Source organism: Melospiza georgiana, chromosome 20 (assembly GCF_028018845.1).
Source record: "Melospiza georgiana isolate bMelGeo1 chromosome 20, bMelGeo1.pri, whole genome shotgun sequence".
NCBI classification, from domain to species: domain Eukaryota; kingdom Metazoa; phylum Chordata; class Aves; order Passeriformes; family Passerellidae; genus Melospiza; species Melospiza georgiana.
In genome coordinates this window covers 4,124,026-4,150,290 of record NC_080449.1, presented here as the reverse complement: position 1 = coordinate 4,150,290, position 26,265 = coordinate 4,124,026, and the positions used below count along the sequence as shown (strand labels likewise).

The following is a 26,265-nucleotide window of genomic DNA, read 5'->3' as shown; positions in this document are numbered from 1 at the left end:
AGAAGGAATATTTTCCCATGCCTTTTCCCTGTTTTTCTGGCCCTGAGGGAGCAGCAGAGCACAGCCCCTGTTGCACTAGGGATGGAGATCGCTTTTATTTAGTCACTCGAGTGCTTTAGTACAGAAGAACAGATATACAGAGATGATACATGTTTGTGCTTCAACACTTTCAAACATTTAGATTCCAGTAATTTCAAGGTAAACAAGTTCCAAGACAGACTAGATTAATTTTTTTTTAAAGTTTTCCTTTTTGATAAATTATTTTTTATATAAATAACTGTAACAGAAAAAATAATAATAATAATAATAATGTCCAACATACAAGATCCTGAAGCATTTGCATTGCTAAACCAAAGAGGAACAGAAACGGGCTGGGAGACCAAAGGGGAACCAACAAATATCAGTGCAATGATACAGCCTTTGCCCTAAAAATATATATTTAACTTTATGGGCAAGGAGCAGACGGGAAAGGAAGGGAAAAGGGGGGGCTAACCACCAACGAGGCAAGAAAGAGCAATTTTAGGGTAGGAAAAGGGGGCTCACAGCCTTCAGGGGGAAGAGAACAAAACCATAGACCCCAAAATATTGCAGTGCATCTAAAGGCAAGGGAACAGGGGGGCAATCCAGGGGCGTCAAATAAAAACCCAACTAAAATCAGAGGTTTGGGGAAATCACTATACACCAAGCTCGTAAGAACGTCACAAGACACAGTCATTAATATACACAGAGTCCAGAGGGTTTGGGGGAGGGGCCTTGGGAGTTTGGGGGGCCCCAGAGGGATTTTGGGGAGGGCCCAGAGGAGTTTTAGGGAGGGCCCAGAGGGGTTTTGGGGGTCTCAGGGTGACGGCACGCTCAGAAACGCTTCACCACGGGACGACACGAGCGGAGCTGGGCACGGGCACCAAGCTCCCATGGCGATGGATGGATAGAGAGAGGTATCCATGGAGAGATAGCACACATATATATATATAAAATAGCTTTTTATTTTATATATATATATATTTTTGAAGGAATTCCCAGAGAGGGAGGCAGGGCTGCAGCAGGGCTGTGCAAGCAGACGGGCCCCAGCTCCCAGTTTTGACCGGTTTGGTCCCTTTTCACACGGGAATTACCACGCTGTGAAGCGTCCTGGCTGCACTCCCACACCACCCCCCTCGCAAAGTCCCACCCAGATGTTGCTGTGCACATCTGGCAGGAGCACCCACCACCCCAAAAGCCATGGGACAGATGGTGGTGCCAGCCTGGTGCCCGCCTGAGCAGCAGCTGGAGCGGTGTGGGGTGTCCGTCCATCTGTCCTCCCGTCCACACAAGACCCCAATGAGGAGCATTCCCCAAAAAAAAAGTGTTTTTCTGTCATTTTCCCCACCACTAGCAATGGGCAGATGGTTACTCAGCAATGAGCTCCTGGGCGCTTCCCACAGCTGCAGCTACAAATATATAGATTTTTTTTTTTTCCTTTTTCTCTTAAACACAATGCATCCATTTTCTTAATATATATATATATATATTATTTTTTTTTTTGGCTGTTATCCCCTCCCTGTGGATAAAATGAGATGGGGGAGGCGCTGGGAGGGGAGAGGAGGGGATCAACACAAGAACAAGAGAGAAGCTGGGGCCCACAGGGTGCAGGGTGGCACCCGGGGCCGGGCGCCCGGCGGGGACATGGGTCGGCATCGAGTGGTGACAGCGTTTCCTTTTAACTGCTGCTCTCTTCCTCTGTTTTATTGAGTTTCTTCAGCGTGTCCAGCAGTTTCTGTGGGGTGAGGATGTGCGTGGACCCTGTGGGAGCAGAGGAGAAGGGGTGCAAGGGGATCAGTGATGGTTTGGGAGCCCAGCCCATCCCCGTTGTCCTAGGTCCCCCTTACCTGGCGGCGCCGGCCCCGCGCCGCTGGAAATGCTTGCGAGGAAATGCAGTCTGTGGGGAGGGGGAGGGCTCTGGGGGCATGGAGAACAGGAAAAGGACCAGGAGGAGGGATGGAGGTGAGGGATGGAGCTGGTGGGATGAGGCAGGGGCCGGGAGGAGCCGGTGCAGGGGGGTTGTGGCACTGGGGCCACTGCAGGAGGCACTGCTGGGTGCAGGGGTGGAGTGCAGGGGACAGCTGGCATGGAGGGACCTTCCCCAGGCCCCCCAAGCTGCACGGAGCATCCTGGGGACACAGAGGTGGCCGGAAGGGTGGGATGGGACAAGGAAAACAAGGAAAACTCCCCTTGTTTGGGGGTCCCCCAGCACGGTGCCAGGGGGGTCCCACCGTGCTGCCCACTCTGGCACCGCAGGGAGCAGCACACAGGGCGTGCTGGGGTGGCACTCACTGGTGAAACCAGCAGGAGCTGAACCCCAGAGCAGGGTTTGGGAGTCTGCAACGCCACGAGGCTCCTGCCTATCCAACAGCAAAGCTGAGCTGAGCGGGACTCCAGCCCCAGGGCACCCCAGAGCTGGGGGGTCCCAGCAGTGCCCAGCCCAGGGTGAGTGCTGGGGTCTGCACTGCAGCCCCTCTCCCCCAGCCCCGCTCCAGCCACTCCCAGGGCAGAATTTGGGAGCTCTGTCCCCCCATCCGTGGGGCAGGCAGGACCCTGATCCCTCCAGCCCTGGTGAGGGGGAGCTCATGGCATGAAGGAGCTGGCCAGGGGACATGGCTGAGGGGTGATGGATGCTCTTCCACCTGGTCGGAGGAACCGCAAGCATTTTCTAATCAGAGAACCCAACAGACCCCACAGCGACAATTAAAAAAAAAGAAGAATCAAAGAATCAAAGAAAACCCTTCGGGGAGGAAGAGTTTCTTTTTCATTAGTAAGCTGCCTTTACTTGGTTTCTTTGGCTCACTCCATTGCTGGAGCCTGATCCTCAAATGATACCCTAGTGGAGTCCCTGAAGTCGGGGTGCCTCAGGTCCATGAGAAATTTGGTGGGAGTGAGAATGTGAGTAGAACCTGCAGGAGAACAGAGCGGGGCTGACGGCTGCGCCGAGGCTCCCCCACCACCACCACCAGCTGCCTCTGGGGGGAGGAAGAGGAAGGAGGAGGAGCTCGGAGCTTTGGAGGCGCATGCAGGGGATGGACCCTGGAGAGAGGCGGGATGAGATGGTGACAGGCAGGATGGAGCTGGCATGGGTGTCCGGTGACAGGGACACAGCCGGGGCAGCAGGAGGGGATGGAGGCTGCGATGCTGCTCCCGAGGAGCAGGGGAGATGCTGGGGACAGGCTCCACCAGGCAGCAGATCAGATGGTAAAGGACACCTGCCTGTGCCCTCCAGGGTGTGGATCCAAGCTGTGCTTCCCTGAGGAGTTTTAGAGACCTAAGAGCTCCTTGCTGGTAGAGCATCCACTGTGTCCTGTGTGCCTCACCCACAGCTCCCCTGGGAGCAGAGATGGGAGCTGACCCTGTTGCAAGACCCTGAAAAACCTGGCTCCTGTTTGCACCCCTCTTCATTTTGCACTTTTCTTCCTGTAACGCCCCCAAAACCGAGGAGCAATCCGAGCTGCCAAACCTCCCCTCTCACCCAGCCCTGCTCAGACAACACCAGCCAGGAGACATGAAAAAATGGAAGCAAAAATGAGGATGTTTGGAGTGACACAACCCCGATGGGGAAGGAGGGCACACACAGGGGGTGACCAGAGATGTCCGGAGAAAACCCTCGGGCAGAGCTGCAGCTCCCGCAGGCTCGGGAGCCGGGGATTGGGGATGGAGTGGGATGAGCAGCCAGCAGGAGGGGCCAGCCCGGGCCAGCACTCACCTATTAGCACCTCCCACTTGCCGCTGGCTTGTGTCACCTCGTAGGCGCAGCGCATCTCGTTCATGCTCACCCCGCCCAGGATGAAGATGATGAGGCGGGGCCCGCTCCGGTACTCGCCGGGGGCCTTGTTCTTGTGCCAGTGGCCGTAGCGGGCACTGAGGAGAGGAAGAGGAGGGTGAAGGACGGGCACCACATCTCAGTTAAATCATACAGACATTGCTGTCGCAGCAGGGCAAGCCCAGTGATCCAGCCACGAGTGCTGCTCGCTGTTACAGGGAGGGAAACTGAGGCATGTTGTGTCCAAGGTAAAATGAGGAATGTGATTCCTAAAGGGGAACTGAGGCATGGGATTCCTAAAGGGAAACTGAGGCATGTTGTGTCTGAAGGGAAAATGAGGAATGGGATTCCTCAAGGGAAACTGAGGCACGGGATGCCTGGAGGGAAACTGAGGCATGGGATTCCTAAAGGGAAACTGAGGCACGGGATGGCTGGAGGGAAACTGAGGCATGGGATTCCTAAAGGGAAACTGAGGCATGTTGTGTCTGAAGGGAAAATGAGGAATGGGATTCCTCAAGGGAAACTGAGGCACGGGATGCCTGGAGGGAAACTGAGGCACCAGGTGTCCCAAGGGAAAACAAGGAATGGGATTCCTACAGGGGAACAGAAGCATGGGATGTCTGCAGGGAAACTGAGGTATGTTATGTCTGAAGGGAAAATGAGGAATGGGATTCCTACAGGGAAGCTGAGGCATGGGATTCCTACAAAGGAACGGAAGCACAGGATATCTGGAGGGAAACTGAGGCACAAGATGCCATGGGGGAAATAGAGGCATGGGCTGCATGAAGGGAAGGTGAGGCAAAGGGAAACTGAGGCATGGGATTCCTAAAGGGAAACTGAGGAATGGGATGCCTCAAGGGACACTGAGGAATGGATACTCCAAGGGACACTGAGGCATGGGGTGCTTGAAGGGAAATGAAGGCACAGGATTCCCAAAGGGAAACGGAGACACAGGATATCTGTAGGGAAACTGGAGCACGGGATGACTAAAGAAAAATGGAGATACAGAGTGCCTGAAGGGAAACTGAGGCACAGGATGCCTGAAGGAAACTGAGACAAGGGATTCCTAAAGGGACACAGAGGCACAGACTGCCTGCAGGGAAACAGACCCGGGGTGCCTCAAAGGAATGCACACATGAAGTGCCTGAGGGGAAACTGAGGCAGGATGCCCTGCAAGCATCTCCCAGAGCTGCTGCTGGCTGCAGCCCCAGGGGCTGTGTGGGGTGGATGGTGACAGGGACTATGTGGGCACAGACAGTGACCCAGGTGGGCACGGACAGGGCAAAGGGGCACCCACCTGACGGCAGTGGTGCTGAAGGAGGCGGAGGAGCGGGTGGAGATGTACGGGTAGTGCTTGGTGTCCAGCTTGTCATCAATGGCATCCTGGGGACAGACAGACACAGGCCTGGGGTCAGCGAGGAGCCAGGCACAGCCCCAGGCCCCACAGCCCCTCTGCAGCCTGTGCCCAGGGTTCCCTTCTTGAGAAGCTCAGGAGCAGGTGCTGAACTGGAGGCTCCAGCCATAGGATACCCCTCCAGCACGAGGCACCCTCAGTGTCACCCACGGTCAGTGCCACCCAGGGTCAGTGTCACACAGGGTCAGTGTCACACAGGGTCAGTGCCACCTGGGACTCCTTGCTGAGGTGCTGCTGCCCTGGGCACCCCTATCTGTCCTCAGAGTGAGGCTGAGGGGTGTCCTGGGGGTGCAGCCACCCTGTGGTGGGGGTGGTGTGACACAGGAAAACATGAGCTCTGTGCTTTTGGGACCCAAGGGAGCTGGGGCTCTGCTGGTCTAAGTGCAGAGGCAGCACTGCACTGCCCAGGGCTATCCCAGTGCACAGCTCCTGAGGACACATCTGTACAGAGCCATGCCTGTCCCCTGGTCTGCCAGGACATGGGCAAGGCTTTGACAAGGCCACCCAACCTTGGTGGCCACGGTGGCACACACACAGCCACCTAAGCTGTTATTGCATTTGTAATCCAAGGATGCTGGCAAGCCTGGTTTGGGCCATGGAGACTGAGGGGAGACCTCAGTGCAGTCTGAAACTTCCTCAGGAGGGAAAGGGAAGGGGCAGGCACTGATCTCTGCTCTCTGGGCCAGGGACAGGAGCCAGGGCACGGCTGGGGCTGGGCCAGGGCAGCTCAGGCTGGAGCTCAGGGCAAGGCTCTGCCCCCAGAGGGTGCTGGCACTGCCCAGGCTGCCCAGGGAATGGGCACGGCCCCGAGGCTGCCAGAGCTCCAGGAGCCTTTGGGCAGCGCTGCCAGGGGTGCCCAGGCTGGGGCTGCTGGGGGGGCTGGGCAGGGCAGGGGCTGGGCTGGGGGATCCCTTCAGTCCCTCCCAGCTCAGGATGTTCTGTGCTACTCTGATTCCCTCAGTCCATGCAGCACCAGTTGAGTTTCCCATCCCTGTTCAGCAAGTGCAGGTCCTGTCCCCCACAGGCAGTGATTTAACCCCAGGCTGTGTTCCTGGTCCTCCCTGCCAGAACTGGGACCACAGGGTGGGGTTGTTGGGGTGCCTGTGCAGGGCTAGGGGCTGGATTTGATGTTCCTTGGTACCCCTTCCAACTGTGATTCTGTGCACCCTATCTGGGGCCAGGAAATTCTCCCAAAATATCCCAGGCAGGAGCAGCCTGGAGGACGCACATCCCGAGAGGTGGCAGGGTCTGGGCTGGGAGCACCCAGCTGTGTGCCAATCCCTTCCTGGGTGGCTCTGTGACCCCCTGCCCTGCCCCCAGGCCTGTCCTGGCTGCTGGCTCACCTCCATGATGTCCTTGATCACCGGGGTCCACCGGGACAGCTGGTAGGTCTGCTCGCTGATGCGCTCCTTGCGTTCCGGCTTGCTCCGGCGGCGCAGCGTGGACTGGGCACAGAGCACAGGGACACCCTGAGCCCCAGCAGCACCAGGGACAGCCCCAGGCCACCCCAGGGGGACAGGGCAGAGGGGCAGGGCCAGGGGAGGAGCACACTCACGTCTGTGATGATGGGCACCCCGAGGTGGGCCATGTTAGTGATGATCTCGCTGTCCTCTGCCGGGATCTGAGCGTGCTGGATCAGCTTGTTCAGGTTCTCCTCGGTGATTCCTGGCAATGCAACAGGGGGTGTTCTCCTCAGGGATGTCTCAGAGGGGACACAGCCCCTCTGCTGCCACCTCAGGACACTCAGCCTGGTCAGGGAGGCAGAGCTGGACTGTCCTGGCCAGACCTGGCTGTGCCTGCCCACACGTGCTCACCGTTCTTCAGGAAGATGTAGAGCAGGATGATGCGGATCTTGTCATAGGTGCTGACATTGCCATCCAGCAGGATGGGGACAATGGCCCTCATGGGGTCCTTGATCTTCTCACCTTCAGCATCAGTGCCCATGGCCAGGTCCTGCAGGAACACGTGCTCAGCACCACTCCATGCTGGGAGAGTGGAGCTGTACCCCCCATGGCTCCACGGCAATGAGGGGAGGTGTTTGGTACCTGCTCAACTCGGCACAGCTTGTCCACAGTGCCCTGGTAGTGCTTCATGCAGTCCTCAGCCAGGTGCAGGTGGGTGGAGTACTGGGGACACAAGAGTGGTCACCCCTCTGCAGGGCTGGCAGCAGCTCGGGGTCCCTGTGCCACCAGCCATGGCCAGGGGACAGCTGCCACTCCTGCTCCCTCAGTCACTGAACACACACTGTCCCTTCCCCTTACCTTGCTGAGCTCCTTCTGGTACTGTGGCATCTTCTTCAGCATCTGGGACAGGTCCCTCATGGTGGTCTGTGAGGGAAGGGGACACGGTCACTCACCCTCAGGGACCTGGGGGCCACCAGCAGGGAGGGGGTGACCCTGCCAAGGACTTCTGTCCCCATGTGAGCCCCCCATGGGGGTTTGGTGACACCTGATGTGGCACTGCCAGCTCTCCTCCCCTGAAGCTGAGGCAGGAGGGGTGTGCAGCTCTGCAAACTGGGCTGTGGTGGGGAGAAACCCCCTGAGGATCTCCTTGTGGGAGCCTCGTGTGCCTGGCTGGGGCTCAGATGGTCCTGGCCACCTTTACAGCCCTCACTGCCACCAGGGTCCTCTCACTGCCACCAACTCAGGGAACAGGGACAGAGCAGCTGCTGAGGGAGGTGCACAGACCCTGTGCTGGGGGCAAACTGATCCCTGGTGCAGAGCTCTCCCACAGCACCCCATTTTGCAGCAAACTGATCTCTGGGTGCAGATCTCTCCCACAGCACCCCATTTCCCAGCAAACTGATCCCTGGTGCAGATCTCTCCCACAGCATCCCATTTTGCAGCAAACTGATCTCTGGGTGCAGATCTCTCCCACAGCACCCCATTTCCCAGCAAACTGAACTCTGGGTACAGAGCTCTTCCCAGCACCCCATTTCCCAGCAAAATGATCTCTGGGTGCAGAGCTCTCCCACAGCACCCCATTTCCCAGCAAACTGATCCCTGGTGCAGAGCTCTCCCCAGCACCCCATTTCCCAGCAAACTGATCTCTGGTACAGAGCTCTCCCCAGCACCCCATTTCCCAGCAAACTGATCCCTGATGCAGATCTCTCCCCAGCACCCCATTTCCCAGCAAACTGAACTCTGGGTGCAGAGCTCTCCCACAGCACCCCATTTCCAGAAAATTGATCCCTGGTGCAGAGCTGTCCCACAGCACCCCATTTCCCAGCAAACTGATCTCTGGGTGCAGAGCTCTCCCACAGCACCCCATTTCCCAGTAAACTGATCCCTGGTGCACAGCACCCCACAGCACCCCATTTCCCAGCCCCAGGGGCAGGGCTGGCATCCCACAGCCATTTCCCCCCCCCGACCACCCTTCTCCTTTGGCACAGTGTCCCCAGGAGACCCCAGCAGGTGCCAGCCCGTGGCTGAGCCTGTCCCCAGCTGGGTGGCTGCATCAGGTCACCTTGTCACCCGTGTTCATCCTCTTGCTGGAAGAAAACTCCTTCAGGGACCGGGTCACCTCCCTGCAGAGAGCAGGAGGGCAGAGCTGTGAGTGGGGAGGGTCCCTCACAGAGGGCTGGGTGACAATGCCAGGCCAGTGTCCCCCCCAGGGCCACTCACTGGGACACCTCGGCGATGTGTTTGTGGCGCAGGGTGACCCACAGGTCGTCATCCTCATCCAGCAGAACCTCCTTGATCCGGGCCTCACCAATGCCACTGGTCTCGTACCTGGGGTGAGGAGAGGGGTGTGACACAGGGGACAGGGCTGAGGGCACACACAGCCCCCTCACTGCTGGGTTTGGGGAGATGGGGGGACACGAGGGCTCTTCCTGGCTGTGCCAGCAAAGTGATTTCAACTGGGATTGACCTCTTCCCCTCTGCGACCCCTTCAACTCCTAAATGTTGGGAAGGGGCTGAGGGCTGAAGGGTGGGAAAGCCTTTTAGTCCCTGTCCTGCCCACCAGGGCTGCCAGAGTGCAACACTGGTGTCCCCAGTGGAGGACTTGTAGAGGATGGCAATGGATGCAGAACCCACTGGAGGGAAAATCCAATGGATGCAGGACCCAGTGGATGCAGGACTCAATGGAGGGGGAACCCAATGGAGGGGGAACCCAATGGATGCAGGACCCAGTGGATGCAGGACCCAATGGATGGGGAACCCAATGGAGGGGGAACCCAATGGATGCAGGACCCAGTGGATGGAGAATCTGATGGCTGGAGGACCCAATAGGTGAGGAACACAATGGATGCAGAATGCAATGGATGCAGGACCAAGTGCATGGAGAATGCAATGGATGGAGAATCCAATGAATGGAGGACCCAGTGGATGAGTAACCCAATGGATGGAGAACCCAATGGATGGAGAACTCAATGGATGGAGAATCCAATGGATAGAGGATGGCAACGGATGGAGAACCCAAGGGATGGAGAACCCAAGGGATGGAGGACCCAATGAATGGAGGACCCAAGGGATGGAGAACCCAAGGGATGGAGGACCAAATGAATGGAGAACCCAATGGATGGAGAATCCAATGGATGGAGAACCCAATGAATGGAGAACCCAATGAATGGAGGACACAGTGGATGCAGGACCCAATAGATGAGGAACTCAATGGATGGAGAACTTGATGGAAAATCTAATGGATAGAGGATGGCAATGGATGGAGAACCCAATGGATGCAGGACCCAACGGATGAGGAACCCAATGGATGGAGAACCCAATGAATGGAGAACCCAATGGATGGAGAACCCAATGGATGGAGAACCCAATGGATGGAGAACCCAATGGATGGAGAACCCAAGGGATGCAGGACCCAAGGGATGGAGGACCCAGTGGATGCAGGGATGCTGAGTCTCCAGCTGCTGCTCTGGCACTGCCCCCAGGGTGTCACAGGGGCAGGGGTGCCCTGCACTCACTTGTAGACGTCGTTCTCGATGGGCAGCAGGTCGTAGCTCATGGCCTGGAAGGTGAGCTCGTGCAGCACCGGCGACGCGGGGTCAAAGCCACGGTCCAGGATGAGCAGCTGGGAGCGAGCCTTGTCCGGACCCTGCGGGCACAGCAGAGCCATCAGCACCACCCTGGGGGCTCCCTCAGCCCCACAGCTGCTCTGGGGGCCCCCAGAGGGCAGAGGTTGATGGGACTGCAGGAGGGGAGCATCACCCCAGCACCCTCCCCACTGCCAGCAGTGCTCACCTCACCCATGGTGGGGTCATCAGCCTTGTAGGCATCCAGCTTGTCCTGGATCAGCTGTGCCAGCATGGCATTGTCCTTGTAATCCCTGGGGAGGCAGGGGACAGGTCAGCCCCACAGGGCACAGCTTGGGGAGGAGATGTTGGGTGCCCCGTGCAGCATCCTTGGCTCACGGGAGAGCAGGGACCTGAGCAGGTTTTGTTGTGCACTCCCACTTCAAGTGGCCTTGATGCCACTTAAGATTTCAGAGTCCCAACCCCCCCAGCTCCCCAGATCTAGTCTGAGCCTGTTTACACTGAGCATGGCTGTCTGTCTGTCCGTGCCACCCCATGCTCTGACCAGCACTGGGCACAGCAGCCCCACCCCTGCCCTGGATGCCCATACTGATCCCATCCATGTCTCTGGATGCCCACATTGATCCCATCCCTGCCCTGGGTGCCCACACCTGCCCCATTCATGGCCCTGGATGCCCACCCTGGGCCAATCCCTGTCCCTAGATGCCCACACTGATCCATGACCCTGGATGCCCACATTGGCCCCATCCATGCCCCTGGATGCCCACACTGATCCCATCCATGCCCCTGGATGCCCATCCTGGCCCCATCCCTGCCCATGGATGCCCACACCTGCCCCATCCCTGCCCCTGGGTGCCCACACTGCCCCATCCCTGCCCCTGGGTGCCCAGCTGGCCTCACCCGCGGTACCGCACGGCTGGGTACTCCTTCAGGGTGGCACAGAGCGTGGCAATCTGCTCTGCCAGGCGCTCCAGGATCGGGTTCTTCATCTGGGCCTTGTGTGGGCTGTAAAAGCTCTGGAAGGAGTCAGCTGAATCCAGAGAATAAACCTGGGGGTGCAGAGGCAGGGAGGTCAGAGGGGAGGGATGTCTGCTGTAGAGCTGGGTTTGGAAACCAGATTCATGCCCAGATGGACACAACTGAGCCTGGGACCAGGCAGCTGGAGCTCAGAGATGCTCAGGGCATCCCTCAGAGTTCCCAGCTCCAGCTCCATGGTAGGATCCCTGTGCACGTGTCCCTCCCAGCTGAGCAGAGGAGGCAGGAGACCCCTCCCAGACAGGGAGACAGAGATCTGGGGCCAAGCAGAAACACACTGCACCCCAGCCCCAGCAAAAACCATGTGAAGATGCCCAGGGGTCACCCCCTAGGAATGCTGAGCATTGAAGGGTTAATGGCACTCAGCAGGTCTGGCTCCTGGTTCCTTTGTCCCCAACAGGGTCAGATGGCCCAGTGTCACAGACATCTTTTATGAAAAATCCTTTCCTTAGGATTTTTCCTCCTGAGAAGCTGAAAGGCCTCAGGAACAAAATGTAAACATTGATTATCTGCTGCTGTGGAATGCAACAGGTGCATCTGTGATTGGTCTCATGTGGTTGTTTCTAATTAATGGCCAATCACAGTCAGCTGGCTCAGGCAGAGAGCCCAAGCCACAAACCTTTGTTATCATTCTTTCTTTTTCTATTCTTAGCCAGCCTTCTGATGAAATCCTTTCTTCTATTCTTTTAGTATAGTTTTAATATAACATATATCATAAAATAATAAATCAGCCTTCAGAAAAATGGAGTCAGATCCTCATCTCTTCCCTCATCCTCAGACCCCTGTGAACACGGTCACAGCCCAGGGCCAGCTCCCTGGTGCCCTTGGCTGGTGGCAGAGCTGGCCAGCACAGCTGTGGGCACGGGGCCAAGGCACAGCACCCGCTAAATCCCCCTGGGATCAGCCTGGGAAGGCATCTGAGGAGACAGGGAGGGAGCAAGGAGCCAGCTGGGGGTTACACAAACCCTGTGGGCTGCACAGGGACCTGGAGCCCCCCTGGCCATCCCCCAGCCCAGCCCAGGCTCACCTGGGACTCAGACGGGAGGAAGGCAATGTTGATCTCAGTCAGGGTTTTGATGACCTTGGCGGCGCGGGATTTCACCAGCTCGTTGAACAGGGCGTCAGGACAGGCTGTGAGGGAGGAGGAGGAGGAGGGAGGTGCTCAGCATCTCTCCATCCCTCACCTCTCACCCCTCCCCACCCCTCTGGGTACTCACAGTCAGTGAAGAAGACGTGGGCAGCTCTGTACTTGGAGGTGGGGGGATCCTTGAAGTCATTGATGAGGGAGTGGATGGACTGCAAGAGAGAGGGAGCAGCTGGGCTGGGCAGGGTGGCACTGTGAGCCTCCCTCCTGCTCAGGGCAGGCTCTGCACCTCCATCCCAACACCCTGCTGGCACCACTGTGTCAGAGCTCAGTGCATCCCTCTGGGTGTCCAGAGCTGCCAAGCACCCTGCCAGGGGGCTCAGAGACCCTGGCACAGAGCCCAGAGCACCTGGGGATTTGATTTTGACCCTTGGAGCAAGTTACCAGCTTTGTATGAGGACCTGAAAGTCACACAGGTTTGAACAGTGTAATAATAAATTGATCACAGGGTGAAAATGTAGATTTTAGGATTTTTGGTGTGGGGGTTATGGGGACAAGATGGAGGAATCAGGGTGTGTCCAGCCTTTCTCCTTCTTCTTGTTCTCCATTTTCTGCAGTGCTGTTGGCACTTTGGGATTGGTTTAGAGTAGAAGCTCACTGTCTAACACAGGTGATAGGTGTTGGGAATTAAGTGTAAATATGTTATATGTAGTTTGTAGTATAAAAGGACAACACAGAGTGCCTGTGGCTGCCCTGCTGAGCAGAAAGAAAACTTTATAGATAAGAATTAATAAACAACCTCAAGACCAAAAAGCAAAGAGTCCAGACTCGTTCTTCAGTTGCGCGGGCTGAAGCAGAGACACCCTGCACATCTCGGGGCAGAAATTATCAACAGCAACCAGAGACCACTGGAGCCAGGATGCTCCCCATGGGCACAGCTGCCCGTGCCAGGCCTCACCCTCACCCTCACCCTGTCCCTGTGCCCTCATGCACTCACCTTCTCAGAGGGGGTGATGAGGTACACGGCCTCCAGGCTGGGCAGCGGCTCCCGGCGCTTGTTGATGTCTTCCACAACTTGGGGGGAGAACAGGGGTCAGGGATCAGGGCAGGGGGGCTGTGGGCAGGGCACTCAGCCATGCAGGGCTGCTGGACACCCCGTGGTGGCTGGATACCCCACAGCCATTGGATTCCCCATGGCAGCCCCTCCACAGCCAGAACACCCCCAGCCCACCCCATGCCATGCCAGCCCTGCTGGAGCTGTGCCTGTGGGCACCTGGCCACATCCCAGGGGATCTGTCTGTGCTCCTGCTCCCTTGGTTTACCCTCACACCCCCCTTCACCTGAGCTCTGCTGTCCCACACAAAACCCCACCATCCCCAGCACCTCCCAGGATCCAGCCTGGCATTTCCTTCTCCTTCCCAGGTGTTGCAGGGAGCCATTTCACTATCAGGCTGATAAAAACCAACACCTGGTCCCCTCCTAGAACTGAAGGGCTGCCAGGAGACAAAGTGTTCTGGCTGCTCCAGCCCCAGCAGGCAAGGAGGCACCTGTGGAACTCCAGCCTGGCACCAGGAGCCATCCATGGGAGGCAGAGTGGCTCCATCCCAAGCGATACAGGGCTGGATGGGGGCTGTGCCATCCTCCCTGTGCCAGCCTGGAGATGCCTTTGTGGGTGTCCTGGTGTGCAGAGGGAGATCTGGCCCTTCCCACAGGGAATGTGGAGGCAGGAGGGGGAACTCACTGGTGATGCCCTCTGTCATGATGTCAGTCATCTTGCAGCAGGACGAGAGCATGCGCATGCTCAGCTGGTCCACCACCAGCACCTGGGGACAGGAGAGCACCCTGAGCACCCTCTGAGCACCCTGTGAGCACCCCGTGAACACCCTGTGGGCACCCCATGAGCTGGGGGCACAGCAGCACCCTCCCCACCCTGCCCCTTGCCCGCTTCCTCCCCTCCCTGGGTTCAGTGCTCACCTTCCATTCCCCCTTCTTCTTCACCTTGCGGATCACATCGTGCATAATCTCTGCAAGAAAGGGGATGTGGGCAGTGGTGAGACCCCAGAGTCCCCCCTACAGCACCCCAGGGGCTGCACTGGGGCACCAAACCCCTACCCCTGTGCAGGGTCACACTGTGTCACTCACGCTGTGCCCTAACTGGGGGTGAAGGAGGGGATGGGGGTGGTTTTGGGGTGCCCAGGGAGGGGTGGTCACCCCCTAGCCCTGTTTTCCCTCGTGCTTGGCACTCACAGACAGACCCCAGTGTCCCTCCTACAGCACCCCAGGGCCTGCTGGCAGCACAGGGGCTGCCCTGGGGGCACCAAACCCCCACCCCTGTGCAGGGTCACACTGTGCCAGGCACGCTCTGCCTTTTCCCTCATGCTTGGCACTCACAGACAGACCCCAGGCTGGCTGGGGGGGTCCCTCTGGGGAGCCTGGGGGCAGCCCCACGAGGTTCAGCCCTAATCCAAAGTGCTGGGAAAACAACAGCAGCTTAAGAGCTCCTTTTAGAAACAAGAATCAAGCGGCCTGAGCCTGTTCCTTGTAATCCCTCACAATCCCATTTCACCTCCCGTGGCTGCTGGGCTTATGCAACCAGGCAGGACAGCAGCACCCCAGGAGCACCCACCCCAAATTCCCCTGCTCCTGCTCAGCCCCCTGGGACAGTTCAGGGACATGAGCAGGTGGCAGTGGGACAACCTTTGGGGTTGAGTGGCAGGAAGGGGGGTTCAAGCCTTGCCCTGCTGCCCAAACATCAGTTTTGGGGGACAGAGGTGCCCCCCAAACCCTGCAGGTCCCCTCTGAGCCCGGTGTGTGAATCTCTGTCCCTCACAGAGCTAAACCTGAGCAAAGGAATCAGTGTCAACTCCTCCCACAGTATTTCCCCTGGATTCCATCCCTGCGGGGTTTGCTCTGAGCCCCTGGTGCCAGGGACAGGGATGGAAATGCCCAATAAAAACCCAGTTGAGGAACATCTCTGAGCTAGAAACCAGAGGTGTGAGGGTGTCACCCTGCCAGCCTCAGCCCTGGGAGCCTCCCCTGTGGGTCACCCCAAGGGTGCTGCCTCCCTGGGTAAAGCCCAGCAGGGTCCAGAGCTGGCACTGGTGCCAACAGGGGTAACACAGGAGCCTCTGAGTGCTGCTGGCTGTCTGTCTGTCTGTCTGTCCTGCTGCAAAACCTGGAGAAAACCTGGAGCAAACAGCCATTCCTATCACTGCAAGGTAGGAATGCACATCCATCACCTTTCTTACCCAAAGGTGCCCTTAATACATAAATAACTAAATCTGCCTGCAGGGAGCCCCAGGGGACACTGGCCTTGCCCTTGGTCACATCCTTTGGCCTCCCCATGGGGAGAGGGGACACAGGACAGCTCTGGGCTGGGAGAGGGGATGGAGGCTACCTGAACTGGGCAGGCAAAGCTGCTGCCTGTGCCCACGTGTGCTGCCCACCTGTAGCCACCAGCTGCAGCAGGGATGGTCCTGTGTGGGCAGGAGCTGGCACTGAGGGCTGCCCACACAGCCCAGTGCTGCTCCCTGTGACAGCAGGGCACAGCTGGCAAGGAGCTGTGCCAGCTCATCCCTGCTCCTCCTGCCATTGCTCACTTGGCTCCTGCCCCAGAGCGAGCAAACAGCAACAACAGCACTGTCTGCAGGGCAGCTCTGAGGCTCCATCTTCATCCCATCCCAGCAGCTCCATCCTCATCCAATCCCCACAGGCTCCATCCTCATCCCATCAGCTCCAACTTTGTCCCATCCCATCCCACAGGCTCCATCATCCCATCAGCTCCATTATCCCATCCCATCCCACAGGCTCCATCATCATCCCATCCCAATGGCTTCATCCCATCTCACAGGCTCCATCTTCATCCCATCCCAATGGCTTCATCCCATCCTACAGGCTTCATCATCTCCATCCTCATCCCATCCCACAGGCTCCATCCCATCCCATCTGCTCCATCATCCCATCCCATCCACTCCATCATTATCCCATCCCAATGGCTTCATCCCATCCCACAGGCTCCATCTTCATCCCATCCCAATGGCTTCATCCCATCCTACAGGCTTCATCTTCATCCCATCCCAATGGCTTCATCCCATCCTACAGGCTTCATCTTCATCCCATCCCAATGGCTTCATCCCATCCCACAGGCTCCATCTTCCTCCCATCCCAATGGTTTCATCCCATCCTACAGGCTTCATCATCTCCATCCTCATCCCATCCCACAGGCTCCATCCCATCCCATCAGCTCCATTATCCCATCCCATCCCACAGGCTCCATCTTCATCCCATCCCAATGGCTTCATCCCATCCCAATGGCTCCATCTTCATCCCATCCCAATGGCTTCATCCCATCCCAGAGGCTTCATCATCTCCATCCTCATCCCATCTCACAGGCTCCATCCCATCCCATCTGCTCCATCATCCCATCCCATCCCGTCCCATCCCATCTCACAGGCTCCATCTTCATCCTGTCCCATCAGCTCCATCCCATCCCATCCCACAGGCTCCATCATCCCATCCCATCCCATCCCATCCCATTCCGTCATCTCCATCCCATCCCACCCCACAGTTCCATCCCAGTACAGCCCAGGGGCCCTGCTGGAGCACCATGCAAGGGCTCAGCAGAAAGCAGCACCCAGGGAGAATTCCTGCCCCTCCCTGCAATGCAAATCCAGCTGGGGAAGGAAGGAAGGAAGGAAGGAAGGACAAGGAAGGAAGGACAGAAGGAGGCTGGGAGGAGCATCCTGTGGCCCAGGGGATGGTGTTCCCATGAGGGAAGAGAGCCCAAGGGCAGCAGATCCCAAAAAAGGCTCCCAAAGTGCTGCCTCAGCTCCCCCAGCCTGTCCTGGCTGCAGGGACATTGTGGCTCTGTGGGAACACCCTGTCCCTCCTGTGGGAACACCGTGTCCCTCCTGCACAGGACGGGCTGGATGGATGGGGGATGTCTGAGGGGGGAGCATCTGCCTGGCTGCACAAAGTGCTGTCACATCCCCAGCCCCACCCTGGAACCAGGATGGGCCTCAGAGCAGGAGCTGGGCACCTCAAAGAGCAATTTCTCTGAGCCTGGTAGGGTTAGGGGGTCAGTCCCTAAATCCCTGCTCCCTGGGCACACTCATTCCCTACACTGATGTCCTCTCCTACCCTGGGACAGATCTGACTCCAAATTTTGGCTCTTCCACAAAATTTGGAGCCCAGAGCCCCGGTAGGGTCAGGAAAGAGGCCGATCCACAGAGCATCCTCCAAGGAGATCCAGGGTCCTCCAAAGGGCACAAAGTCCAGCAACAGCTGGAGGTTGGTGTCACATTTAGGGAGCTGTGACCATGAACTTCCCCTCCTGGTGTCCCTGCAGCAGCCACTGAACCCCAGCTCAGGGAAGAGTGCTCTGCACTCCCAGGGGAAATGGGAGAAGTGCTTATCTCTCACTCCACATCAGCAGGCCAGATGTTGCTGTCCATGTCCTCAAACATCTGGCCAGAAAGGGTTTTTAGGCTCTAACATCAGCTGATGATGCTGACAACCAAGTGTTTCATCTTGGAGATAAAACCAGGTTTCAGGGAGGGAAAAAAATCCCTATGAGCATCTCATCCAGTGCCTCCAACACTTGGCTGGTCTGGACCTTCCACATCACATCTGCTTCCTTCAGGCTGAAAGAATTTAAATGACAATTTCTCCCATGAACAGGGAACACAGACAGCTCTGGATCCTCCTCCAGCACCAGAGGATCAGCTCCATCATCCCATCCCATCAGCTCCATCCCACTCCACAGCCTCCATCCCAGTAAAGCACAGGGGTCAGGACACTTCTGCTGTGAATGGAGAACTCCTGGAGCAGTATGGCCCTGAAGTGCCACCAGGCAGGGGTCATGGACACCCAGAGTCATTCTCAGGGTGACACACAGCATGGCTGTGTCCCCTGCAGCATTCCCAAGCAGTTGACACGCTGGCCTAGTAGGACTTGAGCCCATCCATCCCTCCAAGAGGCTCATCCCACGTTATTAAACCCTGGCCTTGCCCCAGCCCTGCCCTGGACATGGAAACTGAGCCAGCCCCACGTGTCCCACTGGGGCTGGGCAGGGAGGGAGCATCCCTGCCACGCCAACAAAGCTGTGTCCCCAAGAGATGGACCCATCTGGGGTTCCCCAAGAGATGGATCCATGTTGGGGTTCCTCAAGAGATGGACCCATCTGGGGTTCTCCAAGGGATGGATCCATGTTGGGGTTACCTCAAGAGATGGACCCATCTGGGGTTCTCCAAGAGATGGATCCATTTTGGGGTTCCTCAAGAGATGGACCCATCTGGGGTTCTCCAAAAGATGGATCCATTTTGGGGTTCCTCAAGAGATGGACCCATCTGGGGTTCTCCAAAAGATGGATCCATTTTGGGGTTCCTCAAGAGATGGACTCATCTGGGGTTCTCCAAGAGATGGATCCATGTTGGGGTTCTCCAGGAGATTAACCCTTTTTATGATGCCCCAAGAGATGGATCCATTTTGGGGTTCCCTTTTTATGATGCCCCAAGAGATTGACCCTTTTTATAATGCCCCAAGAGATGGGCTTATTTTGGGATGCCCATGGAAACAATTACCAATTTTGTGTGAGGAGTTACAAGACACAAGGGTTTGAGTAGAATGATAGTGAATTTGTCATAGGGTGAAAAAGTAGAATTTTAGAATGGAAGTTCAAGAAGCAAGATGGAGGAATTTAGGCATATCCTGTCCTTCTTCTCCTTCTTCTTGTCCTCCATCTTCTGCTGTGATGGTGACACTGTTTGATGGTTTAAAGACAAAAGTCTTTAAAGCCTTCCACAAGTCTAAGTTTAACATAAGTGATAGGTATTAGAAAATTATTGTAAATAAAGTACACACAGTTTTTAGTATAAAAAGTTAACAACACCCCAAGGGCAGGGACTGTGCCACAACCCAACCTGCTGGACAGATCTCATCAGGTCAGAGAAGGAATGGAATAGATAAGAAAAAATAAACAACCTTAAAAAGCAAAACCAACAAATCTCAACTTCTTATTCAGTCGCAAAACTAAAACAAATCAACTTTCTAATACCTTGAAAATCATTTCAACCACAGAAACCTGAGAAGGATCCCAAATCCCAGGGCAGCTCTGGAGAGCTGGATCATGGAAACCCATGACTCCATGGGATCAGGGTGAGGTTTGCTGGAGTGCCACCTCTCCCAAAAAGCTGTCAGGCTGCATCTCCAGACGGACACGTTTGGCTTTGGGTTGGCCTGGCAACTGCATTTGTGCAGCTTCATTAACTCATTGCTCAAGCCAGTGTGAACGCTGCACTGATCCGAGCACGGAGCGGAGCCCGTCCCCAGCTCCAACAGCCCCAGCTGGGGCTCTGCAGGTGCCTCCCCAAATCAAACAGGCACAGGGAGCTCAGGGTGGCAGCAACGGCCCCACACGGCCACCAGCACGTGGGATCACTGAGAGGAGACAAAGCCCAGCTGATGTCCCCCAGCATGGCTAAGAACCACCCAGGGATGACCTGAATCTGGCCACCGCTGCGCCCAAAACCCAAACAAGTCTCAAACACCTCCCCTTCAGCAGCCCAAGTCCTGAACACCCATTTCTCCCACTGGATTATGCCTGGAAGCCCTCAGCCTTCCTGGAGGACACATTTCTCACCCAGGAACGCAGGGATTGGTCCCAGTTGTGTTTAACTCTTCCTGTTCCTGTCTGCACTGCTCTCATCAAGTGTGCCCACATTTATCCCTGCTGGGCAAAGCCCTGGGAGAGCTGCACAGCCCAGGGAAGAGGAGGAGGATGGAGACCTGGAGCTCCTGAACTCTGCAGAAGTTGAGTAACACAGCCAGAAGTGAAAAAGGGAAATGAACTGCATGATCACACCCATGAGCCCTCTGAGTGCCCTGCAGAAACAGAGGAAAATCCACAAGGTTTCCACTGCAGGATCAGGCACGGGGTGATGGTTGGGCTGTCCTGCAGGGCCAGAGCTGGATTCTGCTGATCCTTGTGGGTCCTTTCCAGCTCAGGATATTCTGTGGCAACTCCAGACAACTTCCTTGGATCAGCACAAGGACCTGGGAGCTGAGCAGAGTTTCCCTGTTGGGTACAATCGACCCACAGTCCGTGCTGAAGGCATCACCCTTCACCACCACATGTCCTCTTGCTCCAGATGTTTCCATCCCCAGCAGATGTTCTCCATGGCTGTGGTGCTTCAGTGCCCAGAGGTGTCACAGTGTCCCTGAGGGGAGGTGACCCCACATTCCTCTGTGTGGCCATGACTTTCTGAGCTTGTTCTTCTCTCTGCCTTGAGCCAAAACGGAAGAAAACACCAACAAATTGTGGTGGGAATCCAGGCTGGGCTGGTCTCCAGTCCATCAGGGACAGCAGGACAGGCTGGAGGGCAGCTGGCACGTGGCTGAGTGGTCCTTGCTGCTCCCTGACCCATCTGATGGGCTGCACAAAAGCCCCTCCAGCACAGGTGTGGGCACATCCCCAACGTTCTCTCCCATCCTGGGCAATGTGGGAGCCCACAGATTGCAGCACCTTCAGCCCTGCTCTATTTTTGCACTCTCCAGAGCCAAGCTCCCTCCCCGCACTGTGAGTTGGAGGGAGCAGCATCTGCTCCTCAGCGTGAGACCAAGAGCCTTGTGATGGTGATGATTCTCCTCTGCAAAGTGTTGATTCTGTGGGAAGGAGGCAGGAATCTCTCCTGGGCCGCTTTCTCCAAGAGGTGCAGAGCAATCAGACACAGACCTCACTTCTTTTTTCCTTTCTAAAAGGAAAGAGTCCAAATCCTCTCCACTGGTGGCTTTTTTAACCTTCCTGCACATGGTGGGTGGGTGCAGTCCTGCCAAACTCAGGTTTGTCACTCTTGGTCACCTTCCACGGGCACATATGGGCAGGAGTTTCTCAGCTCCTGGTGCACACTGTGCTCTGGAGACTGAAATTGTTCTGCAATGCTTGACATGGTGAACGCTGAATTTTACAAGGATTTTTTTCAAGCTTTTCCAACTTTGAGCCAACACCAGAGGTGAGACAGAGCCTGGTGACAGAGCTGCAGCCCCAGCTGTGCCCATTGCTGTACCCACACACCAGGCTGGCACTCTGGAATGCAGGAATTGGGAGGATGGGCTGCTCAGGGAGCCACTGGACTCAGGGTCTGCTCCCACCCATGATGGGGACAGGGTGCAGAGACCCCCTGCTCCTCACCCACCCACCCTCTGAGGCCACAGCTGTGCCCTGTGCAGGCAAGAGGATGCCAGGGGCACCCTGCAATGATCCTGTGCCCTTTGCTGCCTCCTCTTCCTCTCTGCCTGGCACAGCAGGCACGTCCTGTGGGCACTGAGACAGGCTCAGAACATCCTCCACGAGCAGCATCTCACCCTCCTGGGTGCCCTGGGCACTGAGACAGGCTCAGAACATCCTCCACGAGCAGCATCTCACCCTCCATGGCTCCCTGTGCCCAGCAGGGGCTGCAAGGTGCCCCAAACAGCCAGGCTGGGTCAGGGACCAGGCTGTGGCCCAGGCTGGCAGCAGCCCCAGCCCTGCCCTTGCAGGTGCAGCACAACCCAAGCCTGATCCCTGAGTCATCCCCAGGCAGGGCTGGACCCTGGAGAGGCCCAGCTGGGGACACGCAGTGACACTGGGCAGTGTCCAGGCTGGATCTGCCCGTGGGCACGGCCCTGGCAGGAGGCACAGGGCACAGGTGAGCTCTGGGGGAGGCTGGGCAGGTGAGGCTGCCCCGTGGGAGGATCACCTGGTGCCCTGGGGGAAAGGTGTTTTCCTGCTGCCTCTGCAAAGCGCTTCCTTATCCCAGGGCTCCTCCTGCCCACGACAGCCAAAGGAGCCTTTGGGGAGGCTGAAGGGCTGCAGGGGTTTGGATCCACCATGGAATCACATCCAGCTGCGTGTCCTGGTGTCCTGTGCCGGCCCAGAGCGGTGGCAGGCGCTGCACAGGTGTCACCCCTGCAGCAGGGCCCGTCTCTCCTGGCTGCTGACACTTCAGTGAAGTAAAACCAGCCTCCTCCTCCTCACTGCAGGCTGCTGCAGGAGAGCCACCACTGGGCAGGGCGGGGGAATTGGCCCTGAGAAGATCCAAGGGGCACAAGAGGTTTGGGGAGATGTGCATCAGGGAGAGAGGTGAAGATTTGGGGATGATGTCCCTGCAGTTGGGGGTAAGATGAAGATATGGGGATGATGTCCCTGCAATGGGAAGGTCAGGTGAAGATTTGGGGATGTCTGAGCAGTTGGGGGATCAGCGAACACCTGGGGATGATGTCCCTGCAGTTGGGGGTCACTGAAGATTTGGGCATAATGTCCCTGCAATGGGAGGGTCAGTGAAGAGTTGGGGATGATGTCTGTGCAGTTGGGAGTCAGTGAAGATTTGGGGATGATGTCCCTGCAGTTGGGGGTCAGGTGAATATTTGGGGGTGTCTGAGCAGTTCGGGGTCAGATGAAGGTTTGGGATGATGTCTCTGCAATGGGAGGGTCAAGTGAAAGTTTGGAGATGATGTTTGTGCAGTTGGGGGTCAGGTGAAGATTTGGGGATGATGTCCCTGCAATGGGAGGGTCAGATGCAGATTTGGGGCTGGGTGTCCTCAGAGCTGCCACTCTCAGGTGAAATTTTTCCCAACCAGCTCCAGGGCAGAGGGGCCAGCTCTCCCTGGGAGGGGACAGCGACACAGCAGGAGGAGCTGCTCCTCGGGCACCACCTCTGGGGACAAGCACACTCAGCTCCAGGGCTGTGCAGACAACAGCCAGTGCAGGAGGATGCAATCACCACGGCTGGACACCTCAAGAAGGTGCAGGGACACCCCCAGCCCACACCCCACAGCTCTGGGCGTCACAATCTGCTTCTGCCCTTTCCTCCTGCAGCCCTGGGCCACCTCTCCCCCTGGCCGCCGCCTGCAACCTCATCAGAGGCCTCCAAGCCCCGTCCTGTTATGGCACCAGCTGGTCAGAGGAATAATCCGGGCCTGGAGGGAAGCCAGGGCAGAATGCAGCTCGGGAGGGGGGGCTGGCGGAGCGAGCCATGGCAACGCGGCAGCATCCTCCCCATCCATCCATCCATCCATCCCTTCCTGCTGCAAAAGGAACCCACAGGACACGTCCTGCCTCGGGGTCAGCCCCAGGCTTGGCTCTCCCGCTCCTCAGGAGCAAACATCTCCTGCAGGAAATCCTCCGGGGAGTGCCAGGCTGGCGCAGCCCAGGAACCCTCGTGCAGTGCCCAGGGACAGAGCTCTGGGGACCCTGCTCAACTCCGGGGGAGCATCTCAGCATGCAGCCCCCAAGGCAGGCTGATGCAGCGAGCCCAGCGCTCCCCGAGGGGGGCTGAGGAGCACCCAGATCGCCGTGGGGACCCCGGGGTGCCCCCCCGGTGCCACCCTCGCTGCTCTGCAGCATTTCTGATGCACAAGCGCGGCTCCCCCCTCGCAGCCACCCACGCGTCCCCAGCCCGGCTGCCCGGCTCCCCATCACCACTGCCAGCCGGGAATGATGTTTGCAGGGAGAGAACGGAGCGGTTTGTCACTAAACCCTGAAGGGGAGGATTAAGTCAGATTTCCCTGACGCTGCCTGGAACCTCTCTGTGTGTGTGTGTCTGTGTGGCTGTGCTGTCTCGCAGCGCAGAGACAATGAATGGGAATAGGGGACACGCAGTGGCGCTGCTCTCTGTCCCCTCTCGGGCCCTGCCAGGGGTCTGACCCCCTCTTTGCCATCCCCCCGGGCTTGGGGACAGCCCGGTCCCCTCCTGCTACAGCCCAGCAAAGCCCCCTCCCCACGGCTGCTCCTGCAGCACAGCCCCACCGGCACACTGCCCAGCCTCTCCCGTCCATTTTGGGCTCGCAGCCCCATCCCCGCGGGCAGGTGACACCGGCAGGTGCCACCAGGGGGGTGGCAGGGCCAGACAGCCCCGGGGATCCCCCTCGTGTCCCCCCCGGCCATCGCCACCCAGCCGGTCACACCACACCGGCCCGGCCGCGCCATCCGCAGCGCCCGCGGGAGGGCGGGGGAACGGCCACGGGCACGGCCGGCAAAAACGCCAAAAACACCCCCAAAAACAGCGAAAAACCCCAAAAAAACACCCAGATCCGGCCGCGGCCGGCCACGGTGCCACGGAAATAAACCCTGCGAGAGGCGGGGAGGAGGAGGAGGAGGAGGAGGAAGGCTCATGGCTGCGGGGGGAAGTTCCCACCGGTTCCTGCCCTTTCATTTTCTCCTTTTTTATTTTTTTTTTTCCTCAATAATGCGGAGTTTTTTCGCTTTAATTTCGCCCCGGGGAAAGGAGCGCCCCTCCTTGCTGCTCCAGCCTCGGGTGTTTTTGGAGAACAAGCTGCCCCCCTTCGTTTCCCCCCGGGGAAATATCGCCTTGCACAGCCGGGAAGGAGGAAGCGGAGCCGGGGCCGATGGGGCCGGGCCCCCCCCGCGGCTCCCGGCGAGATTCCGGCCGGGAACGGAGCGGGACCCCCGGGCAAGGGATGCCCGAGGAGGGGGGACACACACAGGGGCACCCCCAGGGTGCGAGAGCAACGGCACAGCCGCGAAAATAATAATAATAATAATGATAGGAATAATAAAAATAATAATAATAATAATAATGCAACACAGCCCAGCGTTTGAGCGGGATTTGCTGCAGACAAAGCGGGAGGGCCCGGCCTGGCGCTGCGCTGGGGGAGGGTTTGGGGGGGTCTGCACCCCTCTGTGCCCCCCCCAGGCCCTTTGGGGGATTGGTGACCACGGGGGGATAAATCCGAAGGGGGATAAAACCGAGGGGGGCTCGAACGTCTCCGGCTTCCTTGTCCCCCCCCCCCCGGCTTTTCCACCGCCGCCCCGTCACCAATCCCCCCCCTCCCCCAGCACTGCAGAAAAACCCCAAACACCCGCAAAAATTCCACAAACACAGCCCGGAAGGTGACAGCACCCGCGGCCCCCCCCAGCCCACGACGCCCGCGTGTCCCCACGGGGGTGTCCCGTGTGTCCCCCCCGCCATCCCCGAGGGTCCGTATTGCGCATCCGCAGCATCCCCCCCACCCCACCGCACCGCACCGCACCCCACCCCGGCCGGGGCAGCCCCCCCGCCCCCGCCGCTTCCCCGCGCTGCCCCCCAGCCCCAACCCCGCGGGGGGGGCGCGGATCTTACTCTCTCCCACCACAGCCTTGAGTCCGATGGGGGCCATGGCTCCGCGCCGGGGGGGTTCGGGGGGCACCCAGGGGCGCGCACGGCCGGGCGAGGCTGCGGGTGGCGGCGCGGGGATGCGGAGGGCGGAGGGAGGAGGAGGAGGAGGAGGAGGAGGATGGTGGTGATGGGGGGGGTCGGGGGGCCGCGGGGGGGGCGGTGCGGCGCGCTCAGCTGACCGGGGCGGGGCTTGCGAGCTGCGTCATCGGCCACGCCCCGGCCACGCCCTGCCAGGGCCACGCCCCGCGCCGCAGCGCAGCGCCCGCCGGCAGCGCCCCCTGGCAGGCGGGAACGGGTACTGCAGAGGGGGAACCCGTGCGAGGACAGGGGGACACGGACGGACAGCGGGACACGGACGGACAGGGGGACACGGACGGATACGGAGGCACACAGGGACACACACGGACCGGGGGACATACATGGGCAGGAGGACACATGTGGACACGGGGACATGAATGGACAGGGGGACACACGGACACGGGGACACACACGGAAAGCGGGACACGAACGAACAGAGGGACACGAACGGTCAGGGGGACACACATGGAGACGGGGATACACACGGACAGGGGGGCACAGACGGACAGGGGAATACACAAGGACAGAGGACCCACACAGACATGGGGACACACACACGGACAAAGGGACGGACACGGGGACACACACACGGACACGGGGATGAGAATGGACAGGGGGACATGAACGGACAGTGGGACACAAAAGGACAGGGGAACATACACGGACACAGGGACATGAACGGACACAGGACACACACAGACAGGAGGACACAAACGGACCCTCCACACC

The 26,265-nt window shown here is 58.2% G+C and overlaps 1 protein-coding gene across 2 annotated transcripts; it reads right to left on the bottom strand.

Annotated features, from left to right (window-relative positions):
* Positions 1–70: 70 nt before the first annotated feature.
* On the bottom strand, positions 71–25,584 carry STXBP1 (syntaxin binding protein 1). 2 transcript variants are annotated; one of them, XM_058037978.1, is made up of 20 exons: positions 25,423–25,584; positions 14,282–14,331; positions 14,049–14,130; positions 13,305–13,381; positions 12,441–12,519; positions 12,251–12,354; positions 11,089–11,237; positions 10,397–10,481; positions 10,120–10,250; positions 8,825–8,932; positions 8,667–8,727; positions 7,463–7,528; positions 7,247–7,327; positions 7,016–7,154; positions 6,757–6,866; positions 6,545–6,646; positions 5,085–5,170; positions 3,731–3,885; positions 2,804–2,927; positions 1,690–1,779 (listed from the first exon to the last, which is right to left on the bottom strand). In XM_058037978.1, exons 1-19 carry the CDS (start codon positions 25,457–25,459, stop codon positions 2,818–2,820), a joined length of 1,812 nt encoding a protein of 603 aa, XP_057893961.1. In that variant the 5' UTR covers positions 25,460–25,584; the 3' UTR covers positions 1,690–1,779; positions 2,804–2,817. The 2 variants fall into 2 exon arrangements, with proteins under 2 accessions (XP_057893962.1, XP_057893961.1); XM_058037979.1 differs by lacking the exon at positions 2,804–2,927 and having other exon boundaries at positions 71–1,779; positions 25,423–25,582.
* Between the last annotated feature and the right edge of the window lie 681 nt (positions 25,585–26,265).